This window comes from Petromyzon marinus, chromosome 58, assembly GCF_048934315.1.
Source record: "Petromyzon marinus isolate PM22_M1 ecotype Great Lakes invasive population chromosome 58, UKy_Petmar_22M1.pri1.0, whole genome shotgun sequence".
NCBI classification, from domain to species: domain Eukaryota; kingdom Metazoa; phylum Chordata; class Hyperoartia; order Petromyzontiformes; family Petromyzontidae; genus Petromyzon; species Petromyzon marinus.
The window spans coordinates 10,889,372-10,909,925 of NC_133724.1; the positions used below are offsets into that span (position 1 = coordinate 10,889,372).

General features: G+C 44.1%; 1 protein-coding gene across 4 annotated transcripts; it reads right to left on the bottom strand.

Annotated features, from left to right (window-relative positions):
- Positions 1–993: 993 nt before the first annotated feature.
- On the bottom strand, positions 994–20,002 carry LOC116955231 (uncharacterized). Of its 4 annotated transcripts, XM_032976254.2 has the most exons (5): positions 19,855–20,002; positions 18,738–18,785; positions 7,706–7,831; positions 5,961–5,988; positions 994–4,171 (listed from the first exon to the last, which is right to left on the bottom strand). In XM_032976254.2, the coding sequence occupies exons 1-5, from the start codon at positions 19,980–19,982 to the stop codon at positions 2,630–2,632; spliced, it is 1,872 nt and encodes a 623-aa protein (XP_032832145.1). In that variant the 5' UTR covers positions 19,983–20,002; the 3' UTR covers positions 994–2,629. The 4 variants fall into 4 exon arrangements, with proteins under 4 accessions (XP_032832145.1, XP_032832146.1, XP_032832151.1 ...); XM_032976255.2 differs by lacking the exon at positions 7,706–7,831; XM_032976260.2 differs by lacking the exons at positions 5,961–5,988; positions 7,706–7,831.
- Positions 20,003–20,554: the final 552 nt, after the last annotated feature.

Here is a 20,554-nt window from a genome sequence, read left to right on the forward strand (position 1 = left end):
TACGAACCCGGCACCCGGGTTCAATTCCCGCTCACGGCAAACACCAGCCTCAAATTAGTACCTGGTGCAATGAATAAACGCCACCAGGGAGAAAACAACAGCCGGGCGGTGTTGGCCACCCATCCTCTCTTGTGTCATACCGGCCTTCATAGGTGCTTGCTAACAGCACTTGTCCTAGTCTGTTAAGGCTATACGGGGGTGTTTGTATTTGCAATGATTAGCACGTTGCATTACGAACCCAGTAAACCGAGTTTGATTCGGGCTCACAGCCACCAACACCAGTGCGGATCATCTAAACCGGTCCTGGGCCTCCCCTAGGTCGACTCAGCCTCAAATTACCAACTGGTGCAGTGTGCAAACATCAGCACTGGGGAGAAAGGCGGCCGGGCGTGGTTCTGGCCATTCAACGCCTCGTGTACCGTTGCAGCCTTCATCAGTGATCGCTAAGAGCACTTGCCCCTGCAGTCTGTTAAGGCTACATGGGGGGTCTTTGCCTTCACTGCCCACACTTCCTCCTTCTGCACGTTGGATGCTGGGTCAAGTCTGCTGACGAGTCCCACTGCGGTATCGGTGATGTTTGGATGAGATAGAATTGGTTTGTCGATCCAGGCCAAAAAAGTTCTGGGTATAGCCTCCAATTCTCCAACGAAGAGGAGAGGCATGCTTGACCAGACTGCTCCGCTTGCTCAGAGTCCCACAAGAGCTGGGCTGGCAAACAACCAGGCAGAAGTCACTATCACCATCGCACGTTGTTGCTGCTGCTGTTGTTGCTATTGCTGCGGCTGTCTTTGCTCCTGTTATTGTTGAGACTCGTAGACAAATTGACGACCACAGCGGCGACCCACAGACGAACAGAAACCCAAGTACACGCAGAGACCCTTAAACATGCTCAGAAACCCGAGGGTTTGGGTGTCTTTGAAATATTGCATAAAACCTAATTTAAGTGATGGAAAAAGCCGAAAATGTAATATAGGAAAATGTAATTCAAGTAAATGCAGCTAAAATCATTTTAATAACAGCAAACCGAAAGGTACAGCTACACGGGGAAGCCATTTTCATAATTCAGAAAATCCTCGCTTAGCGTGTGGTGTTCAAACAACTTGTTTTTACAAGCACGTGGTTCTTCCATTCGGGACCACTTTTGCACAACACGGAATGCGCACTGTTGCAATGTAGTTTCTGAGCAGTGGACAACAAACTACTTTCTTAAGCTGCGCAGCCGAGCGGTAGTGATACAGTAATGCAGAATAATACAGTAACGCAGTGGCAGAGTACCCTCAGTTATTTGTCCCACCATGTGTGGTGTGCGTAGTACCACGTATTTTGCCAAACGTTATCCTTACTACTTATAGGGAAAATGTTTTCGCTTAATGCAATTTTTGCTTACGCTGCACTATCCAAAGCTTAATACTGTATGAACCTTATGGTGGGACCCTGGGGGCTCTCGCATAAACTGCGTTGCGACGTCCTTTTATGTCTGTTGAAGGCGAACCATACGGCAATCTATTCCTCTCGACGAGCTTTACACGATGCGCCAATCAAAGTTTCAAAGCTTTGTTTCTTCTGCGCATTCGTCCTCACTGCGCTTGGGTGACATAACAGAATGATCCGCGCCAGATGGGTTGAAGCGTGTGTGCACGGAGGAACGGAGTCGCCAATAAAATAATTACGATTTTACTTCCGTTTATTTGGGATCCTGGGGTCCTGCCATAAGGTTCATATATACTCAAACACGCTTTATACATAACCAACAATTTGTAATGCTAATTATCAAGAAAGGCACCCCTACTACTTTTCAAATCAACAATATTTCACAACTGCACGGCAATAATATAAGTACTGAAAGCTCATCTCGAGCTGGATGATGCCTACAGCTGCATGCAATCTTGTAGTGAGAGAAGCCTGTGAATAAAATGAACACTGTGGAGATTCTCTCTCACCTTCCGAGTTTCACATTTTACCAGACTCCATTTCACACGTGCTGATCCCTCGTATTTACATTGTCCATAAATTCCACCCACACCTCCACAAACTCAAAGGATCGCCTCACCCTCCCCGTCAAGAGCTCGAATTCACCTGCTTCAAGCTGCCACCATCCACCTGGAGGTCGGGCCCTAGAGTCAATGAGGACAAGGTGCACTAGAAGGGCTTCTCACCAGTGTGTGTTGTCCGATGGCTCTTTAGATATGATGATCGTGAAAATGCCTTCCCACACACAGTGCACTTAAAGGGCTTCTCACCTGTGTGTGTTCTCTGGTGAATATGAAGAGATTCTCATTCTTTAAATGCCTTCTCACACAGTGCATTTGAAGAGTTTTTCACCAGTGTGTGTTTTCTGATGGCTGTTAAGATTCGATAACCATGTGAATGTATTCCCACACAGCGCACTTGAAGGGCTTCTCCGCCTGTGTGTGTCCTCTGGTGTATTTTAAGATATGAAACTTCTTAGGTGGTTATAAAACTCTGGAGCAACTACATTAAATGAAAACTCATCTCTGGCTGGATGATGCCTACAGCTGCATGCAACCTTGTAATGAGAGAAGCCTGTGAATAAGGCGAACGCTTTGGATATTCTTTCTATTACGTTCCTTGTTACAGAACTCCACAGAATCTGCTTCACATGTGCCTCCTACTTTGCTCGGTCCAAAATCTTCACCCACAATTCCTCCACAAACTCATGGAGGTTCCCTCGCTCTCCCTCAGAGTCTGAATGCTTCTCCTGTTTCACGTTGCCTCCATCCACCTGGAGGTCAGGTCCTAGAGTCGAATCTTCATCTTCAAATTTCACCTTCACTTCTTCACATTCTATCTTTACTTTTTCACATTCCACCTTAGCTTCTTCAAATTCCACCTTCACACCTGGCCATGTTTCAAAACTGGGGTTTGCTTCTGGTTCTTGTTCTATACGAGATGTCCTCAATGTAGCACTTTGTCTTTCACTTCTTAATTCTACCGTCTCCTTGTGGATCTTCTCATGCGCCTTTCGGGCTTGTGACCGTGCAAATGCCTTCCCACACACAGTGCACTTGAAGGGCTTCTCGCCCGAATGTATAATCTGATGTTTCTGAAAAGTTCCTGACTCTGCAAATGCTTTATCACAAACAGTGCACTTGAAAGGCTTCTCGCCTGTGTGTTTTCTGTGATGAATACGAAGAGATCCTGAATCTTTAAATGCCTTCTCACACACAGTGCATTTGAAGGGCTTTTCACCAGTATGTGTTTTCTGATGTCTGTCAAGATTTGATAACCATGAAAAAGCCTTTCCACACACAGTGCACTTGAAGGGCTTCTCTCCTGTGTGTGTTCTCTGATGAATACGAAGAGATCCGGAATCTTTAAATGCCTTCTCACACACAGTGCACACAAAGGGCTTCTCGCCTGTGTGTGTTCTCTGATGATCCTGAAGAGTTCCTGACCGTGTAAATGACTTCCCACACACAGTGCACTTGAAGGGCTTCTCACCAGTGTGTGTTGTCCGATGGCTGTTTAGATATGATGACCGTGAAAATGCCTTCCCACACACAGTGCACTTGAAGGGTTTCTCACCTGTGTGTGTTCTCTGGTGAATATGAAGACATCCTGATTCTTTAAATGCCTTCTCACACACAGTGCATTTGAAGGGTTTTTCACCAGTGTGTGTTTTCAGATGGCTGTCAAGGTGTGATGACCGTGTAAATGCCTTCCCACACACAGTGCAATTGAAGGGCTTCTCACCAGTGTGTATTTTCTGATGGCTGTCAAGGTGTGATGACTGTGTAAATGTCTTCCCACACACAGTGCACTTGAAGGGCTTCTCACCAGTGTGTGTTTTCTGATGGCTGTTAAGATTCGATAACCATGTAAATGTCTTCCCACACACAGTGCACTTGAAGGGCTTCTCACCAGTGTGCGTTTTCTGATGACTGTCAAGATTCGATAACCATGTGAATGTCTTCCCACACACAGCGCACTTGAAGGGCTTCTCGCCTGTGTGTGTTCTCTGGTGTATTTTAAGATATGGCGATTGCGCAAATGCCTTCCCACACACAGTGCACTTGAAGGGCTTTTCTCCAGTGTGAGTTCTGTAATGATTCTTCAAGTTGCTCATCTGATCCGTGCTGTATGGACACTGGATGCATTTGTGTCTTTTAATTCCAGCTTGTTCCAAGTCGCTCTGCTCCATGTGATTCATCTGCAGATATATGTACATACATATTACACACAATATACAGGCAGACCTCACTTAGTGTGACCACATACAGCGCTGATTCCTTTGTCCTGAAGATTTTTTAAATAAAATAAAAATTTAAAATCTACAAAGCAGTTACGAGTGAGGATGCGCTGCAGCGCTGGCCGAGGAAACGTTCCAACCCCCATCATTCGCTCAGACATTGAGAGCGACACCACGCTCTGAGCCAAACAAACCCCATCCCCCAAAACTCGATTATCACTATTTGTGGTCACGATCACATTTCATGTTTCTAGAGTGTGTTAAGCCAGGTGAGAACTCACGAGACTAGGACAGAGCCTAAGGCTCTACCACAGAAATTTAGACTGAGGGCAAGACTCAGATCACAGAGGTACTGGAGCTCTTCTCTGATAATGACCCGGAGTGGGAGTGCAGAAGCAGCTCCTCCAATCTCGTGCCCCATCTTTGCCTTGTAGGAGTACAGTAGAATGCACTCGTGAGTAGAATAAATAATACAGATTGATGTTATGAAATAAATTATTTATATTTACGAAATGTTTACCGTCTGCATTAGTATTAGTGCTCTTACCGATAGCCAAATGAAGCCCTCATATATTGCTCATACAAAATAAATAACGTCGTGGGAAAGGCACCTCCTGTAGTAAACTATGAAATGTGATATTGTCAATTTTCAATATCATAGTTCCTTGTAGATACATATGTGTATTCATTGCATTCCAAGAGTTGGAAAACTCAATGGGCATAAAACCAGAACAGGCTTGAGAGCTTGGAATAAGTGGCACAAACCTGTGAAGATCTTTCCTTGAGCGAACACAGACATTACCAAAAAGGCCATAAATAGGCAACCGACTGTTTTATATAAATATATTTTTATCATGCCAATTCTCCACGACCAAATATATGTCAAGGGTGTATAACCAGGGCCACACCCTGCCGCCTTTGTCTCCCCAGTGGCGAACTTTACATGCCACACTCGGTATTCATTTTAAGGCTGAGTCGACCTGGGGGGGGGAGGGCGACCAGGACCAGTTCAGATAACCGCCACTAATTATCATGAGTGAGATTCAAACTCAGCAAACCAGAGAGGCCGTTTTCACACCTAAAGACATGTGCGGAAACACACACACACCATGAGATAAACTAGGAGCCAACTTTTGAGTCGATAGACATCACAAGGGTTATTAAGTGGGTTGGTGTTCACACAAATCTTGAGATCTCCGAAAACAAGGAAGTATGGTAGAATTTATGACGTTAGGCACCTGGATGTCTGAAAAGCCAGAACCAGATATTAACTCAAGATGACCCAATGGAAGTTCGAGGACGTAACAGTGGGAGGAGGTTCGGGCTCTAACGTGGCCGAGGTAATTACTTAAATAAGGTAGAAATTACTGTATAACAATATACAGAAATTGTATAATTCACTCTTGCAAAGGTGGTGCTCACAATCAAACACATCTTTTGAGTCTTGCAAAGGCTCCGAGTAGCTAACAGTTTGATTCTTGCCAAGGCAGACTCTGAGTCTTCCTGAAAGCAGCCATATTTAACTTTTATATTCTTACTAAATTCTAAGCTTTCGTGACTGCAGGAATTATTCTTTAATTCTTTCGGTAACATCATGTAGAAAGAAATGAAATAAAATAATAATGGAATACGACGTTTCGATTGCAACACAAGCAACCATCATCAGGTACAAATGAATGAGAAAACATAGTAAACTTGGAAATAATGCAATACAACACAGAAAGTCGGCCAACAAAAGTCAACACCCCACCTGGTTGATTACGTTCCTCCAAAGATTGCTAAATTTGAGAGAGAGACAAAACATAGACACACAGACACACAAGCAGACAGAGACTCACGCAGATACAAACAGAGACACACACATAGACACACAGAAAGATAACGTCTCTGTGTCGAGGCCTTAAATAGAGAAAGGCGGAGTGGGGCAGAGGGGGAGTTGTGTGGAATTCCTGCCCAGTCTCTTGCAGAGTCAAGCACTCCGTAAAGTTATTTTGCGATATAAGTTATGTGTTCGAGGAAAATTGTTGATAAGCACCCCTGGTGGCCTTATACAGCTCTCCCTCATACAGACAGACATTGAGTAGCATGCAATTGTGTGAAGGAATTTTTTTTTTAATCCAATACTGTACTAAGCTAAGTGGTGCCAGGAAATTGTTGGAAAAACATCCTAGTGGAGACTTGAGCTACGCACCAATAATGAGTGTGCTTGTAAACATTGTCTAAGCTATAGGCTGGAAGAGTTCTGTTTGTTGTCAAGTCAACCTGACTCACATTGTATGAAGTGTGAAGAGGCTTTTGAGTGTCAGAATATTCACATGCAGTCTCCGCCCGAAATTGTGGCTGGCCACGCCGTTGAGCTCCGAGCGTGTGCAACAGGTGCTCGCAACCAAGCCACTCTCAAAGCTGCCGGTGACCAACTTGCAGCGTGCCGAGTTAAGTGTTGCGACGTGCGACCAAGCTGCTGATGAACAGCAAGCGTCCTGGCCAGAGTGGGCACAGCATACTCAAGCTGCAAATAGAGCCTAGCGCGCAGACATCCCGCGAACGTGTGGCAGAGCAGCTGATAACCAACTGGCAGTGGTGCTGGTTCAAGAATCCCAACACTACAGCTGTGGATCGAGCAGGGTGCACAGACAACCCTGTGAACGAGCAGCAGGCAGTGTGCGCATAGAGCACTCCAGTAGTGAACCAAGCCTACCATTCAACACTCATTGTGGGACTGGAGGCATTTTCGGGTACAAAGACAGAAGATGAACACCGACACTTGCACTCACTCACCATGTAACCACACTGCTTACAGTTGGTGACGCCAACCTCGTATAAGAAGCACGCATGAATTAACTCACACCAACACCACATTTTATAATTTGTGAATTGTGTATACAACTGCAATCTTCACACACACACACTCGCTCCACATCATGCATACCATCAGGAATACTGCATTCTGAGATGTTAACTTGTTTTTTCATCACGAGATCTTGAGATTTGATCATTAATGCTTTCCTAACCATAGTATGAATTGATGAGTATATTTGAATGTGTAATGAAGTTCCACTCTGGTAAGTACAGGGTGTTTCAAAAATATGGACCCAATTTCAAAGCAGTATATTTAACGATGGCAAAATGTTACAATTACACAAAAAGTTAAACGGTTTAAGGAGTTATCAAGTTTTACTAACCATTTTATAAATGCTCTATGTGCCCTCCACCTGCTGTACGGACAATATCGAGACGATAGTTGAATTCGTCCCAAATGCCTCTCAAAGTGTCTTCTTCCACTGAAGTCACCGCTGCCGTGATTCTGTTTTTGAGGTCATCCAGATTAGTCGCTAATGGTGGCACAAAAACACGGTCTTTGACGTATCCCCACAAGAAAAAGTCGCTGGGTGTGGTGTCTGGGGATCTTGGGGGCCAAAAGTGTAGCGCAAAGTCTTGGGGTCCTGTGCGACCTATCCAACGTTGAGGCAGTGTGTCATTTAGAAAACGTCGAACCTGCAAGTGCCAACGTGGCGGTGCTCCGTCTTGCTGAAAAATGAAGTCATCAGAATCTTCATCAAGTTGTGGAAAGAGCCATTTCTGCAGCATTTCCAGATAGGCTTGACCCGCAATTGTGTTTCCCTCGAAAAAGAAAGGGCCATAAACCTTTCTTTGAGAAACAGCACAAAACACGTTCACTTTCGGGGAATTACCCTCATGCTCTGCAGTTGCGTGTGAGGTGCGTGGTCACCCTGTGCTCTTCCCCTTACAAAAACAGCCTGTTTCCTCAAATCATCGGTACCAACGATGAATGCTCTTTGACATTGGCGGATCAATGCCAAAACGCCATTGAAACGCACGCTGCATCGAAATTACGGATTCAGTCTTGCTGAACTGCAGAACGCAAAACGCCTTGTGTTGCGGGGTCGCCAGCTTGCGAATGACTGAGGCTAGGGGCTGTTTGTGTGCTGGGAGGCATCTAGTGGTAATTATTTGAAACTCTATGCCCCGCCCTTTCAAGTGGTAAGAGTTTTCATTCATGGGCGGCTCGTGGTTGCAGAGATAGTGATTTCAAATCGGGTCCATCTTTTGAAACACCCTGTATTTTTTTTGTCAACGTGTAGTGACATATGACGTCGCTACTATGTCGGGCCTGTATACACATGACGTCACTGCCATATTGGGCCGGCAGGCGTGACGTCATGGCCTGTTCGGTATGGAGGCTGTTGATGAGTGCCACGGGAGTTGTCAGGCCATGGCACTCCGAGTGACCCCAGCCGGACACGTGACAGGATCCAAGAGGAGGGCCGGGGGCCCTGGGGGACCCTGAGGGTCAGATGGTCAGGCAGTTGAGCCTTCGAGGGTTCAAGAATGGGGCTGTTGGTGCCTGGGATGAAGCTATCACATGAAGACTCGGAAAATACAAGCCTCCAGTCACCGTGGCTAAGCAGTAGCCTCCTGGCTTGGCCACGCCAAGTAGTACCGAGTGTTAGTGAGAGTAGGACGGTGGTCACCACCTTATGTATAGGGAGTCTTGTTGCTGTTGTGTTGCAGTTGTGTTAAATAAATAGAGTTGCCTCCACACGAGTGTGTGCGCCTCTGTTGGACCATTACAAATGTAAGTTCAAATTAAAATTGCTTAGATCAAAAGGGGTCTAAGTGCTTCCTTCCTAACTCATGCATCATGTTTATCAATTTCGAGAACTGTATCCTGCGGCGAGATCTGAATCTGAGACCTGACGTAACTGCCTATCTTACCTACAAGTCATTTTTTGTCTGTCTGTCTTTCTGCGCGGGTAGCTTGTGACGTTTTTAACTGACAAACTGTGGGATTTACGTATCAAAAAAGTACACGGATACCACGCGATATGCGCCGGGACAAAAAAGCGCCATTCGTATTTAACATCTGTCAAGTTTAAAGTACTGTAGTTATATTAACAATTTATTCCTTTTATAAGCACAGGGTGGCGCCAGAACACGCATCTGCGCATGTGCGAGAACGCTGGCTCGTGGTGGTGGTTGCCCGAGGAACGCACACACGCGATCAGTGGGGGTTGAGGGGAATTCTCATTTGCGTTAAAATGCAAAATACACAACGCTGAGGTAAGTTCTTCACAGTGTGATGTGCTATTCTTTCCCCCCCTCCTCACCGCAATGTGTGCACTTACTACTATAGAATCGGTAGGTACTACTATAGTCAATCTTGATTTGAAGCTTTCATGACTGCAGGAATCCATACTCTTTGGTTCTTTCGGTAAAGTCACGTAGGTAGAAAAATAAAATAATATATCACGACGTCTCGATCGCAACACAAGCAGTCATCCTCAGGCTGAAAAAAATGTATCCGGCTGGGCAATCTACGCAAGGCCGGGTCTCTGCACGGGACTAGGCCTCACCACAGCACTCTGTTAAGTTATTAGTTAGTACTATAGAGTCAATATATAATATTATAGAGTCGGTATATATGACTATTGAGTCGGTAGATACAATACCTGTAGAGTAGCTAGATACTCCTGTAGTGATAGTAGCTACTACTACAACCAGTACATTCTACTGCAGTAACAGTAGCTACTACTACAGCCAGTCGGTACTACTGCACTGACAGTAGCTACTACAGCCAGTACGTACTACTGCAGTGATAGTAACTACTATTACGGCCAGTACACACGACTGCAGTGAAAGTAGCTACTACTACAGCCAGTACATACTACTGCAGTGACAGTAGCCACTACTACAGCCAGTACGTACTACTGCAGTGACAGTAGCCACTACTACAGCCAGTAAGTACTACTGCAGTGACAGTAGCTATTACTACAGCCAGTACGTACGACTGCAGTGATAGTAGCTACTACTACAGCCAGTATGTAGGACTGCAGTGAAAGTAGCTACTACAGCCAGTACGTACTACTGCAATGATAGCAGCTACTACTACGGCCAGTACGTATGACTGAAGTGATAGTAGCTACTACTACAGCCAGTACGTACTACTGCAGTTATAGTAGCTACTACTACAGCCAGCACGTACAACTGCAGTGAAAGTAGCTACTACTACAGCCAGCACGTACTACTGCAGTGGAAGTAGCTACTACTGCAGCCAGCACGTACTACTGCAGTGAAAGTAGCTACTACTGCAGCCAGCACATACTACTGCAGTGAAAGTAGCTACTACTGCAGCCCGCACGTGCTACTGCAGTGAAAGTAGCTACTACTATAGCCAGTACGTACGACAGCAGTGAAAGTAGCTACTACTATAGCCAGTACGTACGACTGCAGCGATAGTAGATACTACTACAGCCAGTACGTACTACTGCAGCGATAGTAGCTACTACTACTACAGCCAGTACGTTCTACTGCAGCGATAGTAGCTACTACTACAGCCAGTACGTACGACTGCAGTGATAGCAGCTACTACTACAGCCAGTACGTACTACTGCAGTGATAGCAGTTACTACTACAGCCAGTACATACTACTGCAGTGATAGTAGCTACTCCTACAGCCAGCATGTACTACTGCAGTGAAAGTAGCTACTACTATAGCCAGTACGTACGACTGCAGCGATAGTAGATAATACTACAGCCAGTACCTACTACTGCAGCGATAGTAGCTACTATTACAGCCAGTACGTACTACTGCAGCGATAGTAGCTAATACTACAGCCAGTACGTACTACTGCAGCGATAGTAGCTACTATTACAGCCAGTACGTACTACTGCAGCGATAGTAGCTAATACTACAGCCAGTACGTACTACTGCAGCGATAGTAGCTACTACTACTACAGCCAGTACGTACTACTGCAGTGATAGTAGCTACTACTACAGCCAGTACGTACGACTGCAGTGATAGTAGCTACTACTACAGCCAGTATGTACTACTGCAGCGATAGCAGTTACTACTACAGCCAGTACATACTACTGCAGTGATAGTAGCTACTACTACAGCCAGTACGTACTACTGCAGTGATAGTAGCTACTATTACAGCCAGTACATACGACTGCAGTGATAGTAGTTACTACTACAGCCAGTACATACGACTGCAGTGATAGTAGTTACTACTACAGCCAGTACATATGACTGCAGTGATAGTAGATACTACTACAGTCAGTACATACGACTGTAGTGATAGTAGATACTACTACAGTCAGTACATACAACTGTAGTGATAGTAGATACTGCTATCGAGTCGGTAGATACTACTATAGAGTTAGTAGATACTACTTTAGTCAGTATATTCTACTATAGTCAGTATATACTACTGTATAGGAGCGACTGCTATAGAGGCGATAGATACTATTATAGAGTCAGATACTACCGCAGTCAGTAGAAACTACTGTAGAGTCACTAAATACTTGTATAGAGTCATTAGTTATGGCGATAAGAGTCGGTAGATACTACTGTAGAGTCGATAGATATGACTATAGAGTTGGTAGACACTACTGTAAAGTATATACTGCTATAGAGTAAGCAGACACTGCTATGGAGTAAGCAGATACTACTATAGAGTTAATAGTCATTACTATAGTCAGTAGATACTACTATAGAGTAAATAGACACTACTATAGATTCAATAAATACTACTGTAGAGTCAGTAGTTACTATTATAGTCGGTAGACATTACTGTAGAGTCGATATATAATACTAGTCAGTAGATACCACTATATTCAGTATATACTGCTGCAGAGTCAGCAGATACGACTATAGAGTCAGTAGACACTACTATAATGAACATATACTGCTATATAGTCTGCAGATACTACGCTAGAGTCTGCAGACACTACTATGGAGTTAGTAGTTACGACTATAGTCAGTAGATACTAGTATAGTCAATAGATACGACAATAGATTCAGTAGATACTACTGTAAAGTCAGTAGTTACTACTGTAGTCGGTAGATACTGCTATAATCAGCAGATACTACTATAATCAGCAGATACTGCTATAGAGTTAGTAACTACTCTAGTCAGAAGATACGACTACAGTCAGTAGATACTGGTGTAGAGTCGGTAGATATGACTATAGAGTCGGCAGCTACTGCTATAGTCAGCAGATACTACTGTAGTGACATCGCGGGATGTCACTGTACAGTGCCGGCCCGAGAGAGGCACGGCGTGCGATGTAACAACATCGCGGACACCACTATGATGTGGGTGTAGTATCGGCCCTAGAGGGGCTCGGTGAGCGCTGGTTGATAGCGCTAGATGGCACCACGCTTGGCGTGCAGTGCCAGCCCTACAGGATAGGGTGTGGAAGTGCTGGCCGTAGGAAAGGGGTTACTAAAAGCCATGGCACTCTAGTTGAGCCGGTAGATAATACTACAGTCTGGAGATAGTAGATCATTCTATAGAGTCTGCAAATACTATTATAGAGTCAGTAGATACTGCGATAGAGTTAGTAGTTACTACTATATTCAGTGGATACTACTATAGAGTCAAGAGATACGAATATAGATTAAGTAGATACTATAGTCATTAGATACTCCTGTTGAGTCAGTATTTACTACTATAGAGTCAGCAGATACTACTACAGTCAGTAGATACCACTATGGTCAATAAATACTGCTACAGTCAGATACGAGACTGCAGCCAGTGGACAACTACTACTATAGAGTCAGTAGATACTACTGTATAGTTAGTGGATACTACTACTTTCAGTAAAAACTACGGTCAGCAAAAACTACTTGTCAATGGGTACTGCTATAGTCACTAAATACGACTGTAGAGTTAGTAGTTACTATTATAGTGAGTAGATACTACTATAGAGCAAATAGATACTATAGATTAGGTAGATACTGTAGTGACTGTGAATGTCACTGTGTGGTGCCGAGCTTGCGAGGCCACGGTGGATAATGTTGTCATTATGTGCAGTCCGGTTACTGGGAGTAGTAACAGCTCTAGCAAGGCTTGGGTGAGCGCTGGTTACTGCGGAAGCACCACGTAGAGTGTGCGGTGCGGGCTCCCGGTGAGGGAGCGAGAGTGTCAGCCAGCCAGGGTTACGTTGGGGCATGATACGCTGGTTGACCTACCGACACATGACCGAATGGTGGACAGGGGCCGCTGGGCGGTCATGTGGTATAAAGGAGCTCTCGGGAGCCTTCGGGAAAGAGCTCGAGAGAGTCAGAAGGTGGGCAGAGCGAGGGGAGAAGCCAGCCTCAGCCCAGGCCGATATACCATATTTTCCCGCATATAACCCGCGGGGTATGCCACTTTTTACAAACAAAACAAGACCCTGCGGGATATATGGAGGTGCGGGCTATCCCAAAAATAATTTACACGTGTGATGTCATAACTCGTTTAATTTTTTCATGGTAGGACTATCCACGATGCAACACTTACCTTTGACTAAAGCACTGCTGAATAAACCACTCACACTAAAATTGCACATGTTATCACATTGTAAATGAATAGAATTGTTTGTACAATGAAACGACAATGTTTGAAGTGGGCGCACTTTGTTTACCGGCGACGGGAGAGCTGGGGGGAGAGAGAGGTGGGGGGTTGGGGGCGAGGCAATGGCGTACCGTAGTGCCGCTATTGTCTGCACAGTGCGCAATCTACCAGTGCTAAAACTGTACTCACTTATCTACCAGTTATGTGTTACTTATTTATTGGATATTTACTTTAGTTACTTATTTACTGTTTTAAGTTCACCCGTTTCCAGTTAGTTTGTTTTCTTTGTGCACGTTATGATTTTAACGTCAACAATTGATAGTGGAATGTATTACAAATGTAAACTTCGTATTAATATGATAGAATTAAGCTGCGGTAACAACGTTAAAGATATGAATGCATGCGGGGTATATGGAGGTGCGGGCTATCTGAATTTTTTTTACACAAAACGCTATTTTTGCGGGGTATATGCGTCTGCGGGTTATATGCGTATGCGGGCTATATGCAGGAAAATACAGCAATGGGGGCCCCAAGAGGGGCTCGGCGTTCTTCGAGTTGTTGAAGAAGATCCACGTCGGGTAGAAGAAGCCACTAGCCACGTGGTCCGGGACCCAGCTTGTGGTCCGGGCTGGGATAGCGAACCATGTCTAGTTCTGCCATAGCGTGGCTAGATGGGCATTCAACACCCAAGTGTAAGTTGTGTTATGTTATGTTGAGTTACTGTAATAAATAGTATTTCTCCCAAGACAACGTCTGCGACTCAGTTGGACTCACTACAACTGGTGTCGGAAGTGGCCAACTTGCTAAGCTGTAGCTAGCGGTAGACAAGTCATGTCTACACGTCGCAGAGTTCATGTATGGGCGTCAGACGACGAAGACGACGAGAAGCTGAATTCCGCCCACGGCTGTTAAGAAGGTGCGGAGGCGCTGCCGGCGGAGCAGAGCGCAGTTGGGGCGCGCGGCGCCTCGCCTTCGTTGGAGGTGCTCGTCAGGGACGCGCACAGTCGTCTCGCTGACTCACTAGAGTCCAGATTCCGGATGTCATGGAGGTCGGGTCAGGACCTGACAGTCTGGGTGAACCCACGAGAGCACATGACCGGACAAGGGGGCACGGGGGCCCCCAGAAGGAGGTGAGTGGGCCACGTGATATAGACCCAGAGCGTCCGCGAAGGATCGAGAAATTACACTACAGGAGCTATAAAGCCAAGTCCCGAGAGGGAGCGTGGCTGGAATAAAGTCGCCTTCTTCAAACCTCGCTCTTCGGTCTCCGCACACGACGACCAGATGGCGTTTTGGCTGTTCTGGTTCAACCATATAGAGATTCCGTTCAAGTGATTAGGAATGGTGGTTACCACCTTACATAGTTAACCCCTAATGTACATAGTTAACCTTGGAACGTTCAGCAGTGTTGGTTGTTAGTGAATAAACGTGTTGCCTCCATGTTGAGCAGTGTTGGTTGTGTTCGTGAATAAACGTGTTGCCTCCAAGTTTTGGTGTGCGCCTGATTAGAACCCACTACATAGGTATACATGCCTATGGGGGGGGGGCAAAAATATTTTTTTAGGGGGGGTCGACAATTTTTGGAAGCCTTTTAGATCAACTATTTACCCTCCACTTTCTATCACTTTTTGGCCAAACAGAATGCCGGGCTTTCACAATAACTTTGTATTTGTGAATGTATATGTTATGCTTTTAAGAGAAGACAAGTTTTGAAATATATTTTTCCCCCAGGCAATGCCGGGTACAATCCCGCTAGTAATTGATAAAGCGAGAATCGGTAAAGCTTGAATGTGAGTGATTACTATTATCACGACTGATAATACATACCCCTAAACAATTTAAAAGCCAATAATAACTTGTGATTAATGTGAGAATCTATTAACTGTTTAATTGAAAACAAAATGATCTTGAATTCATTAAAGTCGGAATAGCTGTTCTTTATAATTGACAATCGCTCCTGATCATATGCATGCATTTCTTTGATTAAATGCATAATAATTGACTATTCATGATACTCAATGATTGCGTCATAATACAAGGAATAAATCGCATAAACATTGAATTTTTAAAAAATAAATTAATGAATACCTTTATATCGAGGGTACTCACACTTTAAAAAAACCTTTTTACATATATTACACAATTGTAATATTCAAATTAAGATAACCATTCATATTTTAGTACTCTTTGGTTCTTTTCGGTAAAGTCACGTAGGTAAAAAATAAAAAACAAAAATCACGACGTTTCGGCCACAACACAAGCGGCCTTCATCAGGTGATGGGATCAGGCTGTCTCGAGGACAGCGCTGGAGTGAAACACAGCCACGCTCAGACCGCGACCTTTAAGCTGTGTGCGAGGAAACAAGGTGCCTTAACAAAGGAATTAGCATAAAAATTAGCATTTGATTGGCCGACTTAGCATAGAGGTGGTGTACATGCGGGTGTCCATGCCGGTTGGCGCGGGGGGGGGAGGGGGTTTACCTATTGATGGTGTGAAAAGGGAATTTAAGAGCTGCGAAAGTTTGGGGTACCACTACTTGAAAAATATACTGTACCATTGAAAATTAGTTTAATGTTTGGTTCGATTTAGAACATCTTTCCAATGGTTGCTTAATTTGAAACCATCTTCTCGGTTGAAATTGTGTCTGTGTTTGTAGATCTGAATTGCCTCGTGAACAAATCTCTGATAAAAACCCGTGGGTTTGCAAAGAACCTTGGTATCGGAGAAAATTATATCGTGATCACCCACAGCGTTGTAACAATGATCAGCTACGGCAGAAGAATTCGTTTTGCCGTGTTTCAAATCTGATTTGTGCTCGCGAATTCGGTCAGAGACATGTCGCTTTGTCTCCCCGATATAGCAATCACCGCAGGTACAACTCAATTTGTAAACCCCGGGGTACTGTAAGTCAGGAATGACATCCTTCACGGACGGGATCAGATCACGAATTTTGTGTACTGTATTGAACCGGACCTGGATCTTGTGTTTGTTTAGAATTTTGGAAATCTTTTTAGTAACGCCTGCTATATATGGTAGTGTCATGGTTTTGACCGGAGTATCAAGTGGTTGTTTCTGTATGGAGGGAGAAACAGCTTGGCGGATGGTACGGTCAGAGTGTCCATTCTTTTTGGGGCCAGGTGTGCATGTTTTAATTCACTGGTCAGGTGGTGTTGGTCCGAAATGCAATGAGCCCTATGGTATAAAGTTTTGATTACAGACTTATTTTGGGCTGGGTGGTGGTGGGAATCAGGTTTCAAGTAGGAATCTGTGTGGGTGGGTTTCCTGTAGACAGAATGCCCCAATGAGCCATCAGGTCTCCTCTCAAACAGAACATCTAAGAATGGTAGCTTGCCATCTTTCTCCACTTCCATGGTGAATTTGATGGCGGGATGTCTAGAATTGATGTGGTGTAGGAAAGGTTCAGAGCTGGGAGGCCATGTGGCCAAATGACGAAAGTGTCATCCACATCTCTTCCACAGGGAAGGTCTGAGGGTGGAAGTCTGGATGGCGTCTGATTCAAATTTCTCCATGAAAATATTGGCTATCACTGGTGACAAGGGGGATCCCATGGGGGTACCCTCATTTTGTTTGTAGAAGGAGCCATTCTAAGTAAAGTAGGTATTGTTGAGGCAGTGCCTAACCAGTGCAGGTGTATCGGGGTCTAGTCCATGTTGGACCAAATTTTCAATTATTTCAATGGTATCAGGTTGTTTTATTTTTTACCTACGTGACTTTACCGAATAGAACCAAAGAGTATGGATCCTTGCAGTCACGAACGCTTTAAATCTAGAATTCATATTTTAGTAGTTTGAATAATTTTCTTGTTTATAATTGTCATATTGCACACGTAATATTTAATACGCATTTTTTCACCTTTTTCAACGGTTTTACTTAACTTGACTCCTGTCGTGGTCAAATCTTGTAATCAAAATTTAGTCTACTTTCTGTTGTCCAATCAATTCAAAATTTTGCACACGTACTCAAATCCGGTGACAATGCATGGCTGTATCAAAAGCGTCAATAATTAATATATTAATTCGCTGCTTTAAAGCAATTTACATTTTGTATGGACGCCTTATTATTTATATATATATTTGTGTAGGTCAAAAACGCCACGGTCCCTAAACTCTCGAAACGCCTCGCCCAAGAAGCAGGCGCCACGTGTCTCGGACGCGCCTGCTCCGTGTGAAAGAGTTACGGCCACCCTCACTCCACACAAACAAAAGTTTACATTGAAGATTCATTTATAAAGTAATCACTTAATTCAAGTAAGCGTTGATGTGGGAGCAGGCGCCACATCATTGACGTACTTCTCGACCGTGAGTTAAACGAAGTTGTGAATAAAACCGTTTTTACTTTTTTAAGGAGTTTATTTTTGCGACAACCCAATATAGACAACAGTACAATGACCCCATGTAGAGGCGATTTCATGCGCGCTTCTCCAGGAGCGCTAAGCGAGCTCTGCCTGTACAAGGGCACCAACACCGACGCGGTGACGAGCAGCAACAGCTGAAAGCAACCTGCAGCTATGTATGTGGAACTTCTTTCGCACCGTACGGATAAATGGACAAACGGAACGCCGCGCTTTCTTAATAGCTTAGTATTTGTGTATGTGTGTTGTGTTATTTAAGAGAAGTTTTGAAATGTTTTTTCCCTGGGAAAAGCTGGGTACTTCCTACTTGTTTGTTCTAAATTCATAGTTTTTACCCCCTTTTTATTTTTTATTCAAGTTACAGTGTTAATGTATTCATGGGTGTGTGTAAATGTGTATGTTATTTCACCTATTTTCCTGAGTGTAATACTTAATGGTTATTTTTTAAATTCTCAGTTTTAACGGTTTGTCTGTTGTTTTTTTGCTAATTAATCAGCATGTGTTTTGCGCGTTCGTATTTTCGTGCGTGTGTAATTAAATGAGTTGGGGCAGTCCTCGCTTTACGACCATAATTAGTTCCTGACACCCGGTTCATAAGTAGGAACACAATAATGTACTGTATTTAAATGCTCATACGGTCTGTTATGAAATGTGTTAGGGTTCAGCAAAAAAAGGGAAACATTATTAAAGTAAAAAAGTTATAAATATTGTAGATTTGCATGCAATGCTGTATAGTAAATTAAATAAAACTAAAAAGAATGTAACATGAAACGAAAACAAATATTCACTTACATTGAGTTCTGATGCTGCCTTGCTTGTAGGAAGGGGCACAATGAGTCACTACAATTGCACAAAGACAAAGATCCCCGGTATATCATGAACAGACGTGGGGCAAGAGCTGTTTGCGAGCACCTATGAAGGCCGACACGGCACACGAGAGGGTGAGTGGGTCCAGCGCCACGCCCGGCCGCCTTTGTCTCCCGAATGACGATGTTTACACACCGCACTAGGTATTCTAAACTATACCATGGGACGCGTTTGCCAGTATCAAAGTATGAAACATAAGAATAAGTTTTACCCTTTCTGGCAATAAAACAGGTGTTAAGATGTTGACACCAAATACTTTTTTTCAAGGCATCAGGTCTGCATTAACCACACGTACTTGTGGCGAGTATGCAAACACACTCTCTGGATATATGCATTGTCTTTGAAACTGATTGACTACACCAGAGACAGCCTTCTTTATGGCCTAGTTCTGTTTGTCTTTTGGCGATCTCTCGTCTGATACTTGTGAGGCTAGGCCATACAGAATGCTGTCTGGTGTTGCCAATTCGTTTCAAAGACAATGCATATATTATCTGAGCATGTTTGTTTGCATGTTCACAAAGTATGTGTGATTAATGCAGATGCCTGCAAAATGTATCTATTTTGGTGTTTGAGCATCTTAACGCCTCCCGTTTAACTACCAGTTCTTAGTTTACATCAAAGAGCCTCTCAACTCAATAGACTTCACTCGGGAAATAAACGTCTTGATTGATGGTGAAATATCGTCCACACGTTCCAATGCTGAAAAAGTAACCGCAAACTACGGAGTCGGAAATATGCGCAGAAGCATCGCACTCCCCAATGCAACAAAAATAAGTTGTCTTAAGGCTCCTGAACTCGATGATCGAGACTCGGTGAGGTAGTCAGCCAGGATAAGACAAATTAAACAATTCAAGCAAATCAATCAGGCAAGGGCAGGAGGCAAGCCCTGCATAGCTAGGCCCCACATCGCATTGTTGCAATGTCACAACCTGGACATCAATCCATCATAGCTGCTACTCAGCTGATGTCCCTACGAGAGAAAGAAGAAGCGAGGCTTTTACCTGGGTAAACAACAATAATAACTACGATGTAAACATCTTACCTCGAGAAACAAACGAAGTAGCGATCAGAGAGAAGCAGGCTCGAGTCTCGTGACGTCACGCGGAAGGTGCCTGGTAGTGGGGGTGACATTACGTCACTAGCGCTGTAAATAGTTTCGGGCCCATACATGGAGTGATTGGGCGAGGCTGCTGTAAGCGGATGCATAATTATTTAATACATTGTGTTCATGATAAATTATGTTAATTGTCCAAACCCACATATGGACCGATTGAGCGTGGCTTTGCACAAATAAGAATTTTCCATACTTTTTGGTTCTTTCGGTAAAGTCACGTAAGGTAGAAAAAAGAATAAACGATTTTCCAAGCACGGGAAACGGCAGATGAAGCCGATGTGACGTCACGCGGAGGTGCGTTGTGGAGGGGAGTTCCTTGATGACATGACGTCACTAGCGGGGGGTCACCTCTCGCTACGTCTTGCACCGCGCGGAGTGTTAACATCAGAGACCGAAAGAAAGAGAGCGGGATGAGTGATGCTGAGTGTTGTTTTTAGAATTTAAGTTTATTTAGATTTGTTTTACATTTCTCCATATATATTACAGAGATCCGATAGGTGCGTGAGCTCAGGAACGAAAAAAAACCGTGATATTTTAGGAAACAAGGACAACTCAGGTTAAGGAATACGGATAGTCATCGACTTTACGAACACAATTAGTTCCTGGGACCCGTTCGTACGTTGAACGG

Excerpts from the sequence above, each read along its gene's own strand:
- LOC116955231 (XM_032976254.2), bottom strand. The coding sequence starts at position 19,982 with ATGTATGGGCCCGAAACTATTTACAGCGCTAGTGACGTAATGTCACCC. Across the intron at positions 5,989-7,705 it reads CGCCACGTTGGCACTTGCAG|CAATCTTTGGAGGAACGTAA; the intron begins GTTCGACGTTTT and ends TCTCAAATTTAG. Across the intron at positions 4,172-5,960 it reads GGAGGAACGTAATCAACCAG|ATGAATCACATGGAGCAGAG; the intron begins GTGGGGTGTTGA and ends ATATATCTGCAG.